General features: G+C 42.8%; 1 protein-coding gene across 1 annotated transcript; it reads right to left on the bottom strand.

Annotated features, from left to right (window-relative positions):
- On the bottom strand, window positions 1-9,814 carry LOC124259189 (sonic hedgehog protein-like). The gene is made up of 7 exons (XM_046693287.1): window positions 9,706-9,814; window positions 8,290-8,322; window positions 7,020-7,090; window positions 4,873-5,065; window positions 2,838-3,009; window positions 1,219-1,325; window positions 1-418 (listed from the first exon to the last, which is right to left on the bottom strand). The coding sequence occupies exons 1-7, from the start codon at window positions 9,749-9,751 to the stop codon at window positions 153-155; spliced, it is 888 nt and encodes a 295-aa protein (XP_046549243.1). The 5' UTR covers window positions 9,752-9,814; the 3' UTR covers window positions 1-152.
- Between the last annotated feature and the right edge of the window lie 8,878 nt (window positions 9,815-18,692).

Consider the following 18,692-nt stretch of genomic DNA (forward strand, 5'->3'; position numbering starts at 1 on the left):
ATCTCCAAGCATCCAATCACACTCAGTTTACATCCCACACTCTGAATATCCCTATCGAATGTTGTGTAGTATAAACTTGATTAAACCCGTTTCTGAAACGCTTTCTGGTACATGAAAACCTGCTGCAAGAAAATGTAAATGTTTTTTGTCAATTACAATTCTATACGAAGTTGAGGGAGAGCTGGATTCCCAACCTCTTCAAATTGACGATTTGTTGGTAAGATCATGTGACCGAACTGCTTCAGCCAATCAACAAGTGGGCTATAGCCGTCATTTTGCCATGAATTGAGTAGCCATGGAAACCACCGGAAAGGCGCTGTGAACGCATGCGCAATATGATGGTCGATAGAGGAGTAACACGAAGCAAAGACGCCATCAACGAGAACTGTTCCTTCATCTGTAAGTGGCACATACACGCCTAGAAATGAACGAAATAGAAATGTGTAAAATTGATAATGTGCCAGTGGTAAAAGTATGTGTAAATATGAAACGTTTACACCCGAGAATAAACAATCTGGATTATTCGGGGAAACAGATTCCATTTAGAGTAAATGCAAACTCGACGTGACAAATATATCAGTGAATCACCGGGGTTCTCCCTCGCCATGTCCCGTCCAGCCAGCCAATCACACGATTCGTCCGTGACGGCTGGGTAGTCTAGTGTTTGAGCGCAATAGTGCAGTGATAAAGCGTCTGCCTGTCACGCTGAATGCCCCTGTTCGATCCCCTTGGAGGCACATAGGTTCGGGTCCCAAGGTAGGCACATTTGCGTACAATCATTGGACAAGATACTTGAATCCACACTGTCTCAGTTCACCCAGCTGTAAAATGGGTACCCGTGAGGATGTGTTGGCAATGCGAGAGATTAGTTCATTGCTCCTAGCAGGCAGCATGACTGTATGATCCCCAGGGAGTTAAAAAGTATCAGATAGTACGATGGTCCACCATGACCGGGGATAGTAATGTACGTACCGCCGTGAGCAGGTAATGGGCCTGGATATGAGCGCCATATACGTGGACTATTATTATTGTTATACAATTACTATTATTTACAGCGTTCGTTCGTAGACCCGGGTTCGAGTCCCCACATGGGTACAATGTATGAAGCCATTTCTGGTATCCCCCGCCGTTATATTGTTGGGATATTGCTAAAAGAGGCGTTCAACTCAACTCAACTCACTCACTCACTCACAATAGATTGTTTATTGTCGCCCTTACCTTCTTTCACAACCGGCTGAATGTCAGTGACCAGGGTTGGACACAGAGGCTGCCCACACGTCCCCGTTGAGAACAGGTAGTCCCCTGGCTTCACGGTCAGCGCGAACCTGGACAGAGAGGATGACGTCACATGGGAGGCGATTATGAACCTGGGCCTAGATTTTCGAAGCTCTCTTAGCGCTAAGATAGTCGTAAGTGCCATACATTAACATTAACTTACGACTATCTTGGCGCTAAAGAAGCTTCGAAAATCTAGGCCCAGATCCTAAAGCATTCGTAGCACTATGCTATTCAAAAGCCTTATAAGGTATAGAGTTACGACTGGTCGTAACTTTACGAATGCTTTGTGGATCGGGACCCTGTATGCCTTTACAAATGCAGACAACCCATGTTATCTGTTAAACAGGTATTTAGATAATTATCCTTATCATGTTGGTCAGTTGTAAGATAATTATCGCATTTAATGATCGCGGTTCAGATTTGTAAAATGATGGTGATGATATGCCACCAGGTTCTGTCTGTTTCGCCATACACCGCCGGTGTGAATCGATGCTCATGCTATCAATCACCAGTTAGCGTGGCACGATTGTTTTTATGCCGTTGTGATATAGATTCAATGTTGCGTCTTAACACATCATTGGGTCAAAGGGCGTCGTTCCACAAAGCGAGGGGCGGTGGGGTAGCCTAGTGGTTAAAGCGTTCGCTTGTCACGCCGAAGACCCGGGTTCGATTCTCGACATTTTGCACAACGAGTAAGACTTTGCGTCGCATCATCATTATTTAAGCCATACAGCGACGAGGGATGCACAACGAAAGTTATATATCTATGTCAAATAATGCAAGTAACGATCATCTTAGTACTAAGATCACTATGTGGAACGGGCCCTAGTCGACCTCTAGTTTCATCTTTTTAGTTCCACTAACACGAGTCCGTCGGTCATACAATAAACTAGGGGCGGTGGGATAGTCTAGTGGTTACAGCGGTCGCACGTCACGGTGAAAGACCCGGGTTCGATTCCCCAGATGGGTACAATGTGTGAAGCCCATTTCTGCTTTCCCCCGCCGTGATATTGCTGGAATATTGCTAAAAGCGGCGTAAAAACATTCTCACTCATGACTTTTTGTTATGAGTATTGTACAATTCGAGAAGAAAAAAAGACACTTCGAGAAAACCTTTGACCAGATCAATCATGGACATTTTTGATCAGCTGTTTATTGGAAAATACGCTATGTAAAATTCCAAGTTTAACATTGCCTACGGATATTTCTCTTCGACCACAGTAACGTATACTAAGTGAGTGAGTATGGGTTTACGCCGCTTTTAGCAATATTCCAGCAATATCATGGCGGGGGAAACCAGAAATGGGCTTCACACATTGTGCCCATGTGGGGAATTGAACCCGGGTCTTTGGTGTGACGAGCGAACGCTTTAACCACTTGGCTACCCCACCGCCCCTGTATTCAGACTAAGGGAAACATTTTGTAATTTATTTGTAGTATTGCTGTGTGACATTTAACTCTTACTAAATTGACGTTGAATTTACAGCTATTCATTGCGATCATTATACTATTATCGCACCGTGAGCATGGCATTCCGATCGTGACAGCTCGTAAATTACCGTGGTAGCATGCTGTCAGTGTTGTTGCTTGTAGCGACGAAAACAAGATGGCGCCCGGAGAGAGTCAGGCTTGGCCCACTTGCCGTGGATATCGTCAGGTAGAGGGCGCTCTTTGCTGGCTGACGTTTCAGAAAGGTTTTCACCTCGGTGAAGCTCACCTGGCCATTGGCAACTGGACAAACAAAAATCAGGTTCATTGAGTACTTCAGTCTCAAATATCTCAAATAGCTACAAGATCATGAACACGAGATATTGATCCAGATGATGTAACCTTATAGATATCCAAGTTAGAATTGATCTCCAGCAAGCCCATCCTCGATAATCTCTAGGGTATACGTTACGATCAATCTCCACTATACCCTGGATGCATCCACGGCTGGCTTTTTATCCAATCATGTGTCTACGCTGGGAAGTTGAGCGTACCAAACACAACTCACTGTCGCTTCTTAAATGATCTAACCGTTTAAACTTGGCAACAAAATTGATGTAAAGGTACTCTGAAAGAGGTAGAAGGAATTCTTTCACATATTTTTTTAAAGTTTCAGATCTGTCAATTTGTATTATTTCCCCCAAAATCTGAGTGGCACTGCGAACAAACCTTCGCGACTGCGACCGCTATCTTTGCATTCGTCACCACTCGCCTCTTTTCCGTAACCTCCAAGATGATCGGCTTGTCCCGGAATAACACGAGTTGGTCACGAATGCTATCTTTGTTCATTCGTCACCACTCGCCCCTTTCCGTAACCTGCAAGAAGATATTTGGCTTGTCCCGGAATAACACGAGTTGGTCACGAATGATCTTTGTTGACACTGGCAAGCTCGGTTGTAACAGCGGCTTAGCTGATTGGCTACTGTGAGAATGCGGAGCCAGCCGTTGATGCATCCAGGGTATAGTGAAGAGTGATCGTAACGTATACCCTGCAGATTATAGAGGATGAAGCTACCCATGCTTGTCGTAAAAGGTGACTAACGGGATCGGGTGGTCAGGCTCGCTGACTCGGCTGCATGCCATCTCATCCCAAGTGCTTATATTGACGCTCATGATATTGATCACTGGATCATTTACTGACCGCCGCCATTTAGCTGGCAGATTGCTAGGTGCGGCGTTAAACAAAATACAAAATAGGTGATACAAATATGTTATAGACGAGGAAGTCCAGCATTTCTCACGTTGTAAAGTAAACAGTTTAGGTGACATTGTTTAGGTGACATTGAATAACAGAGACGAAATCATATATGGACAGTTCCCACATAGGGAAACTGTAGCGCAAATAATGGTGTGCTACAGAAAGAAATATGACCGGTCTTCCTATCCCTCGCATATAGAAAGACTGGCCATTTTTCTCTCTGTTGCGCAACACTATTTGCGCTGCAGCTTGCCTATGGTTCACGTATTGTGGCAAATACCCCACGTATCAGAATGTAGTTTATGCTTAGGTTTGCGGTGTGGGATAATGTTGTACAAAACTGAAAAACAATAAAACATACTTTGACTGTCAATGCAACTTGGGCAACGTATGATTCCAGTCATATGACAAAACAGTCCATTGTAGTTGTGTCGAATTAGACCAACATAAATACTTCGAGTTATCAGAGGTTCGACACAAATGATGATTGCTGAGGAATGTACGCGAACACAGTTTAACTTCACGACACATCAATGTTCGAGACAACGACGTTTGAATACAATAATCCATGTCTGTCGGTTCAGCAGCGAGTGAGTTTAGTTTTACGCCGCACTCAGCAATATTCCGGCTATATGGCGGCGGCCTGTAAAAAATCGAGTCTGGATCAGACAATCCAGTGATCAACAGCATGAGGATCGATCTACACAATTGGGACACGATGATACGTGTCAACCAAGTCAGCGAGCCTGACCACCCGATCCCGTTGGTCGCCTCTTGCGACAAACATGGGTTCAATCGTATTTACAGGTGTCGACATATAAGTGTATCGAAAATGTGCCTTAAAATAGCATTCACTCACCCCAAGACAACTGCCCACCACTGTCCCATTCCACATCCATATCATGTACCTGTTTTCACCTTGTGCCCCGCTCTGAGGTTCTTCATTGGGATATCAGTGCCATCCTCCAGTGTAAGTGTGGCGTCACCGGGGAAACAAACCTGGTTAGTCCAGGGACAGGGGCAGCACTCCCAGTCGCTGTTGTGCACCCTACTACGACAGCGACATTCGCACCGCTTCCGGACGGATAGGACATCCTCCTCCTGGATCACACAGACCTTAAACTATAGGGCCTCATTCTCTCCCCACAGAGGTTACTTGTCATATCTTCCTGCAACCTCTGTTCTAATACGGTCATATTTCCCGGTTCTCGTAAAATCCCCTAGCGGCAAAAACCTGCAACACGAATTACCTCCCTTCTTTCTATCCAATCAGAACACGTGTTATATCGATGCAAGTAAAAATGGGGCCTCAAATATCCCTCTTCTCTGCCGGGGACTTGTGTTGATGTGACACATAAGACATTTAATGGCAAGCTTGTCAGTTGTCAACGAGGGCGATGGTGACGCCATTGATCCGCCATTACATGACTGAGTTCTGTCTAGAAGTAACGTTTGCGTATCGCGCAGGGGAAGAGGTTCAAGTTTTTCCGAAGCATACGGAAATTACCGAGTCCTTGCGAATGATCACTTTTGAAACAACGTCGCTGATTGCACAACTAAATCTGATTGCAACCAATCACGAATTCTGAACTCTCGCACCATGAAAGGGCCGTATTAGAACAAAGGTTCGTAGGAAGATATGACAAGTAACCTCTGTGGGAAGAGAATGATAGGGCCTGTGTTGGTCATGGCACTTCGCGAATCCTTAGTACTTCCGGTGACGAACAACGTTTCATACCTTTTCGAATTGTCTCAGGGTTGTCAGTTGACAGTAAGTAACCGATACTCCTTGCAGGAAAAACAAATTTCCGATCTAACCATCCCCAAATTAGCCAACTATTACGACTGTCAACAGCTGTGACAGCCAAGCATTGTTGTACTCTTGGTACCGGTCTAGTAATGTCATGTTTGGTGGTCGCGCACTTTTGAAACAGAACTGGTTCTTGAATATACGATTGTCACCGGAAATCAGGCTAGACTTACGGGCTCTATTTAAGTGCCGCGATACAGAGGCAGTAATTGAACTTAATTTCGCTATTTATATGCAATAAAATACCTACATGAATTTTTTAAGTGATATCATCATATATCATATGGAAATTAGGTTGAAGCGCTGGATGATTGTCCCTGGGAAAACTGAATATGAACTTTAAGGAAATAAGGCCTAGTACTCCATTTCCAGCACTCTTCGTGAGATCAGTGTCAGTTATATCACGGCACTGGGTGTATTGCAATATAATGTTTTATTTTATTTTGACCTTCTTACGGTAAACAAATTCGCCTATTAAGAGATAGGTGACGCTGGAGATATAGAATGGATGGATGGATATAAGCGAACCTGAATGTGATATACGTCCCAATATACCCTCTGTAGTCATATGGCCTCTGTCCAAGTATATCATCTGTGCCCATATAGCCTCTGTCGCAGTATATCATCTGTGCCCAGAGAGCCTCCGTTCCAGTATATCATCTGTGCCCATATAGCCTCTGCCCCGTATATCATCTGTGCCCATATAGCCTCCGTTCCAGTATATCATGTTCCCATATAGCCTCTGTCCAAATATATCATCTGTGCCCAGCTAACCTCCGTTCCAGTATATCATCTGTGCCCAGATAACTTCCGTTCAAGTATATCATATGTGCCCAGATAACATCCGTTCCAGTATATCATCTGTGCCAAGATAACTTCCGTTCAAGTATATCATCTGTGCCCAGATAACCTCCGTTCCAGTATATCATCTGTACCCAGATAACCTCCGTTCTAGTATATCATCTGTGCCCAGATAACCTCCGTTCTAGTATATCATCTGTACCCAGATAACCTCTGTCCCAGTATATCATCTGTTCCCAGATAACCTCCGTTCAAGTATATCATATGTGCCCAGATAACCCCTGTTCCAGCATATCATCTGTGCCCAGATAACCTCCGTTCCAGTATATTATCTGTGCCCAGATAACCACCGTTCCAGTATATCATCTGTTCCTAGACAGCCTCTGTCTCAGTATACCAGTAATGTCCTATGAAGCGCTACGCTGACAGTTGAAGCCTCCTTACCTCTTCGTCTTGTTCAACATCTCTCTGTAGAATCAGCTCCTTGTTGGGCCCGTGGCGCAATCGTAACCGAGCTGTCACAACAGAAGCATAAAATTATTCATAACCAGAGAACCATAGGTACAGAAGCTCACCTTATCAAGTGTTACGTCAACTCGGAGGTGCTGATGCCTAATCTGGTTACTTGGTATACAGCCATGCTGTGTACACGTATTACAGCTGATTAAAACTATAAAATCCAATACACATGGACACAACGCGGTTTAGTTTTCTCTAACATTTATTGACATCCTTTTGTATGATTATAAAACTGGCACTTTGTTTTCTATGCTGACCAAAAAGTCAAATTGTACAGTCACATTTCCGTTTTATATTGTAATATATGCATCATGATTCATGTGAAATTTTTTTTAAAATATATCAGCAGTAACATGAAAAAGATAGAGAAAACATATCTATAAAACAGAACATATACTCCAATAATTTCGTTGAACATATTTAAAAATACAGACTAATATATTGCTGAAAATTGCTTTAACCTAAACACATCGCCTATGTGTTGTTAACTGTGTCATGGGTGGCACAATCGTCTAAGGCGCCCCCGGCGAAGAGTTGCGTCCCTTGGGCAAGCAAGGAACCTATGATTGTAGGTTTGAAACCAGGTTCGTCCCAAATATGTTTCTGGACTTGTATACACCATACCCATGCCTGGGTTTCACCGAATGATACACGTCTGAAACCTGCACCAGTTCGGGATTTTCTATCACATTGAGCTGATGCGCCCGGATAGAACTGGAACACGGTGGCGGCGTAAAACTTAACTCACTCACTCAAATGATAATGAAGATAAATACTGATACAAATTATACAAGCACATTTGAGAGGGGTTTTAAGTGACTGCTTCATCGGCTTCTGCGTGCAATTAGGTCACCTTGTTATCACTGGTGCGGTGGGATAGCCTCGTGGTTAAAGTGTTGGCTCATCACGCCGAAGACCCGGGTTCGATTCCCATATGGGTGCAATGTGTAAAGCCCATTTATGGTGTCCCCCGCTGTATTATTGCTGGAGTATTGCTAAAAGCGGCGTAAAAATAAGCTCACCCAGTCACTCTAACTCACTCATCACGCAGAAGACCCGGGTTCGATTCCCCACATGGGTACAATGTGTAAAGCCCATTTCTGATCTCCTTCACCGTGATATAGCTGGAATGTTGCTAAAATCGGCGTAAAACCATACTGACTCAGCTACTCATCCCGAATATATGTCTACTCACGATAACTGCTTGCTCCCTCCACACAACCTGGAACTGGAATCAAATTATCATCAACGAAGCCAAACACAAACTTGCACTGCCGTGCACTATACAGAAGTTATCCATGATACTTATTATTCGTGCATTGAGATAGCCTCTTTATACAACCTTTCAAAATATTCTAGACACGCTTGTGGATGTATTCCGTCAAAGTGGATCTCAACACATTCCGTCAAAGTGGATCTCAACATTCAACAATGATACCCGAAGTGTGATGTATACAGAATATGTGACGATGTTTGAAGCTGAAAGATGTTGGAGTCTTTACGATAACAGCCATTTACACAATGTTTATCTATCAAAATGTGATATTTCACCTATGCGATAAACAAGGGTAGATGGCAAAATATTGACCATGAATATAATGTCCTACAGACCTGTAAACATCATATATTTTTCTGAAAGAAATATGGTAAATTTCAACATTGTATATTTAATTTTTCAGAGAATTCAGAAAGATGTATTAAAATGTATGCCGTTTCAGGCATATTTTGCAATAAAACAATGACATTTACCAGTCGCCGTCATATACATATGGAAAATAATTAAGTACGATATCGGTCGACAAGTGAGGTGAGGTGAGGTGAAATTGGGTTTAACGTCGTACTTGAGAATATCTCGCTCATATGACGACGTGCATGCGTGTGTATGTGTATGTGCGGCTGCTTGTACTAGCCCAGACTTAAGCTGGTTTTATAGTGCTAGCCCACTGAGATACCATGCCACAGTGAAGCATGAATACCCCACTCAGACACATTATACCGACTCCGAGCAGACCAGTCCTTGTTGTACCCATTAATGCCGAGCGCCAGGCAGGGACCAACAAGTACCATATTTTAACGTCTTTTGGTATGACGCAGTCGGGAATCGAACCCGCGACCTTCCGCTCTCCGGGCGGACGCTCTAACCACTACACCACGGAGGCGGTCCCGGTCGACAAGGGCTAAATAACAACATAAAACTGGACAGCTCTGATGCAATTACATATGATGTTTGTTGGTTGTTTAACACTGCACTCAGCAATATTCCAGCTATATGGCGATGGTCTGTAAATAATCGAGTCTGGACCAGACAATCCAGTGATTGACATCATGAGCATCGATCTACGCAATTGGGATACGATGACATGTGTCAACCAAGTCAGCAAGCCTGACCCCCGTTCCTCAAAGTCAACTCTTACGACAAGCATCAATTGCTGAAGATCAATTCTAACTCGGATCTTCTCGATGCAAATAAAAATGATATTTACAAGCCACTGTGGTTCTGAGTACGACATTAGTCAAGTGCGAAAAAAAACCCACAAAACTGGACATCACTAATGTAACATATGAAAACACGATGGCACAGAACAGATATTTGTCAACGCGATCAACTTACTGTGCACCATTAGCAGGAACCACGCCAACACGCTGCAGCTCTTCATGGCTGGATGTGAGGTTTGAGGATGCTTCTATTCAATCCCGGGCATCACCGGCATCAGTGTAGATTATCATTGCGGACTATCAGTTGCACATAACGGTTACTGTCCTTCCTCCGGATGTATCTTGACATTTATAAAGGTCAGTGGTGACAGAATTGTTTCTATAAACTGAGCTGCATATGTCGACGTTGCTGGTTTTATTTTTTTTTTATTTAGTTGTTGTTTAACGCCGCGCTGTTTGTAGATTTGTAGATATGTGGCAACGGTCTGTAAATATTCGCGTCTAGACCAGCAATCCGGTGATTGACATCATGAGCATAGATCAACGCCACTGGGGTACGATGACATGCAACGAGCCAGGCCCCCGATCCCATCAGTAGGACAAGCATGGGTTGCTGGCCCCGGTGTAGCAGCCCAGAATACCCCCCACCAGATTATACCCCGGGGTAAACTATAGGCTAGCCCAGTTTATACCCCAGGGGTATATTCTGGAGCAGGCCAAAGTATACCCCTCCAGCCCAGACTATACCCCTAAAAAATTATGTTGACAATTCACTCAATATGAGTGTGTGACTCGGGCAATGGTCTTGGTGTCATTTAAAGGAATTTGTAGGTGCATTTCATTAACATTACTGCATAATACAAAATATATTTTGTATTTGTTGAGTGCCTCTCTGCAATATGATATTTTCAACTTTGCGTAACCCAGCCGGGATCATGAAAGTGTCTTAAGTCTGAAAATTGTTCGAACTTTGACTTAAGTTTGTTTGCTTTTTTTGTGTTTTTTTGTTGTTGTTGCTTAGCTAAGACTCGGGCTAAGACTGAATCCTGGCAATGCACGCTCTTCTCAGAATGCTATCAGCATGTACGGGAGTTGTAGTGAAAGAAGACCACCAGGCACCTACACGCACAAAATATTGACTTAAGACACTTTCATGATCCCGTGGCCAGTTCTAACCAAGGGCACCGTTTCACAAAGCTATCGTAGCGCTACGACTGTCGTAAGTCGTATGTTTCAGTATAGGAGGTACGGCAGTCTTTGTGCTTCGATAGCTTTTAGAAACGGGGCCCTGATGTTGAAGAACAGATCCGAGAGGAGTGATAAAGCAATTTTCAGAGCTCAGGCTCTGTGACTCGGTTAATTTGATATCATCTTATCCCGACGGCGTTGATCGTTCATGAATCACCGGATTATCCGGTCAAGACTCCATCATATACGAGCAATATTGCTGAGTGCGGCATTTAAACAAAAATAAACACAACAACAGTGGCGAACATGCACACGTGCTTGAGGTGTACTTTTTAAAACCCAATTACTATAATGCTGACAGACAAATGGCCAATGCTGCTGCTGATGTTGATGAGGTACACATGAGAGTTACTTCCCTTGGTTGTAAACATCTTGATTTTGTCTATCAAGTTCTGTTGGTGATCATTATACGAAGGTGGACATTTCTACAATGATTGTTTTGTTTTTATCAAAGCAGTGTAAATGTGAATTATGAATCCCTAGGAGGGTCTGATGATTCTCCATTGATCAATATATTAAAGTGTGATGAGTAATAATATAAAGTGGCTTACCAATAAATTATGATCATGATAATAGTTCATGTTTGTTTATTGTTCATTAAGCAGCACCTAGCAACATTTCAACCATAGGACGACGGTTCGAGAGTAATCAGGCCTCGACCAGACGATCCAGTGATTGACACCAAGAGCATCCATCTGTCAAGTCCCTTGAAGGTCTGGATTAGAATGTGAATGTGTCTTCACAGCCATGCTTGTCCTAAGAGGTGACTAACCAGATGGGGCTCAGGGTCATGACAGTGAGTGAGTGAGTTCCTTCAGTTTTACTCCGCAATCAGCAATATTCCAGCTATGTGAATAATGGAGTCTGGACCAGGCAATCCAGTGATTGACATCATGAGCATAGATCAACGCCACTGGGATATGATGACATGCAACGAGCCAGGCCCCCGATCCCATCAGGACAAGCATGGGTTGCTGGCCCCGGGATCATGAAGTCTTAAGTCTGAACATTTTGCCCAACATTTGGCCTAGCAAAGTCAATATCATTCTGTTCACACTCACTTCACTTTATAAAAAGCGACAGGAATTCACAGTGCATTTACCTCCCGTGGAATACCAGAAGCCTATGAATCACAGTCCACTCTGTGTAGCTAAAATATAATCTCTGACATTGTCTATAACATTCTTAAGTTCTTTAGTCAGATGATTAAATACAACAAAACAAGATGATAGTTTAATGGTTTTATTGTGTATCTTGTACTGCAAGAGGTAAATAAAATTGAGCACCTTGTAACTAATGTTACATAACATCCTCTCAAAAGAGATAGTGGGTACTGTATGATATCCATGTAGATTTGTATATCAATAGATATAGATACCATATGTAAATACAAAGTTGAGAGCAGATAATCCATTTGAATATTGCATGTCATGACATTCACTGCAAGAGGCCATCATCATCATCAGCAGCAGCAGCATCAGCATCATCTTATTACATCATCATCATCATCTTATTACATCATCATCATCATCTTATTACATCATCATCATCTTATTACATCATCATCATCATCATATTACATCATCATCATCATCATCATCATATTACATCATCATCATCATCATCATCTTATTACATCAGCAGCAGCAGCAGCTGCAGCATCATGTTATTACATCATCATCATCTTATTACATCATCATCATCATCATCATCTTATTACCATGCCAAATGATCATTATCCTATCATTATAGGGCATGATCATTATGATCACCATCAACAAAGCTCACCATTATTCTGCAGATATGTACAGCATCACACAGTCTGCACACTGTCAAGACAACATATCAAACAGCACCAGCTCTAGTGAGGAGTTGATTGATATTACCACATTGTCACAGGACAACTATAACTGTATATTTATCAGTATCATGCAGTCTTGCATATCATACCATCATCAATAAGATCATCACCATTGTAAACCAAGGTTAGCCATCTGAAACATCAGCAGTTGTAGCTGAAAGCACATTTCAGACAGTACAATCTTCAAAATAATAAGGGATTGCTTTAGCACAAACATACATATAGATATACATAAAAGTAACAATATATAACAGAAACAATATTTTGATAAAATTTATGTCATCACATTTTCAAAAAAAAATCTTTGCACTGCTGATAAAACAGTGTAAAAAGCTGGAACAAATATTGTGCAAAATTCTTTCATCCATCCACAACATACCCAGTTGTAATGTTAAGCACATCAAGGCAGTACAAATCTCAATAGAGCGAAGCATTGCTCTGGCATAAATATATATACTCATGCCAATAATGGTTGTCACCCCCCTTCCCACCACACCTCACACCCCCTCACCAATTAAAAAAATTGAATGGGGGTGACAACCATTATTGGCATGAGTATATATAAATACCAATATATATCACAAACAAATAGCACACAATGTTTTGATTAAGTTTATGTTATCACATTGTTCAGAAAATTATTTTATTTACCAATAAAATACTGGAAACAAGCCATATGTGTAAAATATTTCACATTAGAGTGAAACAATCAAAGTTTGGGGGAAAATCCAATATGCATATTCTTAGATACCTGGATAAAGTTAGGACAGTGTGTCCATGTGTAATACTTACAATACAAAGTAATAAACAAATCTGATGTTGTTCACGACTCTCATACAAGGTGATACATGTATTGAAAAAACAGTTTCAAGAAATCTGTAGACAAAAAAAGAGAATGGGACTTACAAACCTGAATAAACCAGAATGACAAAACAAACAAAATATGTCAGAGTAACTGAACCTTGTCATCAGGTGTGACCTCTTCGTGACATGTGCGACCTCTCTGTGTGGCATGTGCGACCTCTGTGTGATCTCTGTGACATGTGCAACCTCTGTGTGATGTGTGACATATGTGACCTCAGTGTCACATGTGTGACATCTGATCAACATCAAGTTCAAACCAATGACCATTGATCATCGCTCAAGCAACTGTAGAAGGTTTGAGAAGAGGGCGGTTAGGATTGAAAGAAACCATTCACCATAGAGCCCCTTCCTACACCTACCTACAGATTTACACTGGCAACAGTCCATCCAAAGGAGGAACTTTAGGTCACTCATCGACCTCACATGTTAGAACATTCCTACCAATGACCATTCATCGTCACTCAAGCAAATCGTAGAAGGTTTGAGAAGAGTGGGGTTAGGTATGAAAAAACCCTTCCCCATTGAACCCTTCCTACACCTACCTACTGATTTACACTGGCAACATTTCATTCAACTTTGAGGTCTCTCATCGACATAACATGTTAGAACATTCCTACCAATGACCATTCATCGTCACTCAAGCAAATCGTAGAAGGTTTGAGAAGAGTGGGGTTAGGTATGAAAAAACCCTTCCCCATTGAACCCTTCCTACACCTACCTACTGATTTACACTGGCAACATTTCATTCAACTTTGAGGTCTCTCATCGACATAACATGTTAGAACATTCCTACCAATGACCATTCATCGTCACTCAAGCAAATCGTAGAAGGTTTGAGAAGAGTGGGGTTAGGTATGAAAAAACCCTTCCCCATTGAACCCTTCCTACACCTACCTACTGATTTACACTGGCACTTGGCACTGGATTTACATCCCAAGGAGGAACTTGAGGTCACAGACTTTTCAGGTTGATGGTCCTACTCTGACTGAAGGTACATTGCTTCCCACCACAGACATTTCAGGTTGTTGGCCCTACTCTAACTGGAGGTACATTGCTTCCCACCACAGACATTTCAGGTTGTTGACCCTAGTCTAACTGGAGGTGTAAATTGCTTCCCACCACAGATATTTCAGGTTGTTGACCATAGTCTAACTGGAGGTACATTGCTTCCCAACACAGACATTTCAGGTTGTTGACCTAGTCTAACTGGAGGTACATTGCTTCCCAACACAGACATTTCAGGTTGTTGACCCTAGTCTAACTGGAGGTACATTGCTTCCCACCACAGACATTTCAGGTTCTTGACCCTACTCTAACTGGAGGTACATTGCTTCCCACCACAGACATTTCAGGTTGATGACCCTACTCTAACTGGAGGTACATTGCTTCCCACCACAGACATTTCAGGTTGTTGACCCTACTCTAACTGGAGGTACATTGCTTCCCACCACAGACATTTCAGGTTGTTGGCCCTACTCTAACTGGAGGTACATTGCTTCCCATCACAGACATTTCAGGTTGATGACCCTACTCTAACTGGAGGTACATTGCTTCCCACCACAGACATTTCAGGTTGTTAGACCCTACTCTAACTGGAGGTACATTGCTTCCCGTCACAGACATTTCAGGTTGTTGACCCTACTCTGACTTGAGGTACATTGCTTCCCACCACAGACATTTCAGGTTGTTGACCCTAGTCTAACTGAGGTACATTGCTTCCCACCACAGACATTTCAAGTTGTTGGCCTTAATCTGAGTGGAGGTACATTGCTTCCCACCACAGACATTTCAGGTTCTTCGCCCTACTCTAACTGGTGGTACATTGCTTCCCACCACAGACATTTCAAATTGTTGGCCTTAATCTGACTGGAGGTACATTGCTTCCCACCACAGACATTTCAGGTTGTTGACCCTACTCTGACTGGAGGTACATTGCTTCCCACCACAGACATTTCAGGTTGTTGACCCTACTCTGAATTGAGGTACATTGCTTCCCACCACAGACATTTCAGGTTGATGACCCTACTCTAACTGGAGGTACATTGCTTCCCACCACAGACATTTCAGGTTGTTGACCCTAGTCTAACTGGAGGTACATTGCTTCCCACCACAGACATTTCAGGTTCTTGGCCCTACTCTGACTGGAGGTACATTGCTTCCCACCACAGACATTTCAGGTTCTTGGCCCTACTCTAACTGGAGGTACATTGCTTCCCACCACAGACATTTCAGGTTGTTGGCCCTACTCTAACTGGAGGTACATTGTTTCCCACCACAGACATTTCAGGTTGTTGGCCCTACTCTAACTTGAGGTACATTGCTTCCCACCACAGACATTTCAGGTTGTTGGCCCTACTCTAACTGGAGGTACATTGCTTCCCACCACAGACATTTCAGGTTCTTGGCCCTACTCTAACTGGTGGTACATTGCTTCCCACCACAGACATTTCAAATTGTTGGCCTTAATCTGACTGGAGGTACATTGCTTCCCACCACAGACATTTCAGGTTGTTGACCCTACTCTGACTGGAGGTACATTGCTTCCCACCACAGACATTTCAGGTTGTTGACCCTACTCTGACTTGAGGTACATTGCTTCCCACCACAGACATTTCAGGTTGTTGGCCCTACTCTAACTGGAGGTACATTGCTTCCCACCACAGACATTTCAGGTTGTTGACCCTACTCTAACTGGAGGTACATTGCTTCCCACCACAGACATTTCAGGTTGTTGACCCTACTCTAACTGGAGGTACATTGCTTCCCACCACAGACATTTCAGGTTGTTGGCCCTACTCTGACTGGAGGTACATTGCTTCCCACCACAGACATTTCAGGTTGTTGGACCCTACTCTGACTGGAGGTACATTGCTTCCCACCACAGACATTTCAGGTTGTTGGCCCTACTCTAACTGGAGGTACATTGTTTCCCACCACAGACATTTCAGGTTGTTGGCCCTACTCTAACTGGAGGTACATTGCTTCCCACCACAGACATTTCAGGTTGTTGACCCTAGTCTAACTGGAGGTACATTGCTTCTCACCACAGACATTTCAGGTTGTTGGCCCTACTCTAACTGGAGGTACATTGCTTCCCACCACAGACATTTCAGGTTGTTGACCCTACTCTAACTGGAGGTACATTGTTTCCCACCACAGACATTTCAAGTTGTTGGCTTTAATCTGACTGGTGGTACATTGCTTCCCACCACAGACATTTCAGGTTCTTGGCCCTACTCTAACTGGAGGTGCATTGCTTCCCACCACAGACATTTCAGGTTGTTAGCACTACTCTAACTGGAGGTACATTGCTTCCCACCACAGACATTTCAGGTTGTTAGCACTACTCTAACTGGAGGTACATTGCTTCCCACCACAGACATTTCAGGTTGTTGGCCCTACTCTAACTGGAGGTACATTGCTTCCCACCACAGACATTTCAGGTTGTTAGCACTACTCTAACTGGAGGTACATTGCTTCCCACCACAGACATTTCAGGTTGTTAGCACTACTCTAACTGGAGGTACATTGCTTCCCACCACAGACATTTCAGGTTGATGCCCTACTTCTTAACTGGAGGTACATTGCTTCCCACCACAGACATTTCAGGTTGTTGGCCCTACTCTAACTGGAGGTGCATTGCTTCCCACCACAGACATTTCAGGTTGTTGGCCCTACTCTAACTGGAGGTACATTGCTTCCCACTACAGACATTTCAGGTTGTTTGCCCTACTCTAACTGGAGGTACATTGCTTCCCACCACAGATATTTCAGGTTCATGGCCCTACTCTAACTGGAGGTACATTGCTTCCCACCACAGACATTTCAGGTTGTTGACCCTAGTCTATCTGGAGGCACATTGCTTCCCACCACAGACATTTCAGGTTCTTGGCCCTACTCTAACTGGAGGTACATTGCTTCCCACCAGACATTTCAGGTTGATGGCCCTACTAGGACTTGGGGTACATGGATTCCTACCATACATTTCAGGTTGTTGGCCCTACTCTAACTGGAGGTTCATTGCTTCACACCACAGACATTTCAGGTTCTTGGCCCTACACTAACTGGAGGTACATTGCTTCCCACCACAGACATTTCAGGTTGATGGCCCCACTCTAGCTGGGGGCATAGTGCTTCTCAGCACAGTCATTTCAGGTTGTGGGTCTTAATCTGACTGGAGGTACATTGATTACACAGACATTTTGAGGACAAGTCTCCCTTTCACTTGCACTGTCCCATGCCTCTTTTGTACTTAATAACAACTACCGTACTGTATCGTCCCATCTTTGACCTGGATTTGAGTGAACATTTCTTCAATCATCTACAGCTTCTTACATGATAGTGACTTTGTGAACAACATCAGAAATAATGACAATTACTTTGAAATTAATTCCTCTCTGATGCTTTAAGGTTCAAAATGTGGTCAATACAAATACATCATATCATTTTAAATAGAATGTACTGTGCAGGTATCCTAGTATATGCATATATATTGATCAAAATATATTGATAAAGAGGACTGAGATGACTGTACCTTGTTAATCACACAATCAATGTGCATCATAAAAAATATTGCCTATTCTGATCCAAACCATTCCACCAATAAATCACATCAAAAATCAAATATACCCATATCATTATATACTATCAAAGAAATATCACTGATGAAATAGCATTGTTCCAATAAGAACAGTAAACAATATATCCATGTCAAAACAAATCAACAAATATAAAAACATACGCAGTTCCAAATCGTTGTCGTGTTCATAGCCAGGTCGTTAGGGAAATCCATCAGTAAACATATCTAAGATTTCTTACTTTCCATCAGTACCCTTCTTGGAGGATTTCTTCTTCAAGAAGGAGTGTTTGCCTGTCAACTTAGTTGTGGTGATCAGCTGTTCAGGAAAGAAGCCATATTTCTTCTTCTTAATCAGCTTCCCCTTCTTAATGTATCCATATGCTCGGCCATCAGGAGCAGATTCGCGGTCACTGATGTAAATCTTTTGTCCTGCAAAATTCAAAACAAGGAAAATTGAAATGATCTGTAATACATCTAGTTCATGTTATATCAATCAGGAGCAGATTCTTCATCACTGATGTACAATTCAAACCAAGGAAAAATAGATCATTGGGCCTTTGCTCCACACTAGAAATCATGTACAATACTTGTAGATCAAATGTTCATTATT

The sequence above is a fragment of the Haliotis rubra genome, unplaced genomic scaffold (genome assembly GCF_003918875.1).
Source record: "Haliotis rubra isolate DU_JTF1 unplaced genomic scaffold, ASM391887v1 Scf712, whole genome shotgun sequence".
Lineage (NCBI taxonomy): Eukaryota > Metazoa > Mollusca > Gastropoda > Lepetellida > Haliotidae > Haliotis > Haliotis rubra.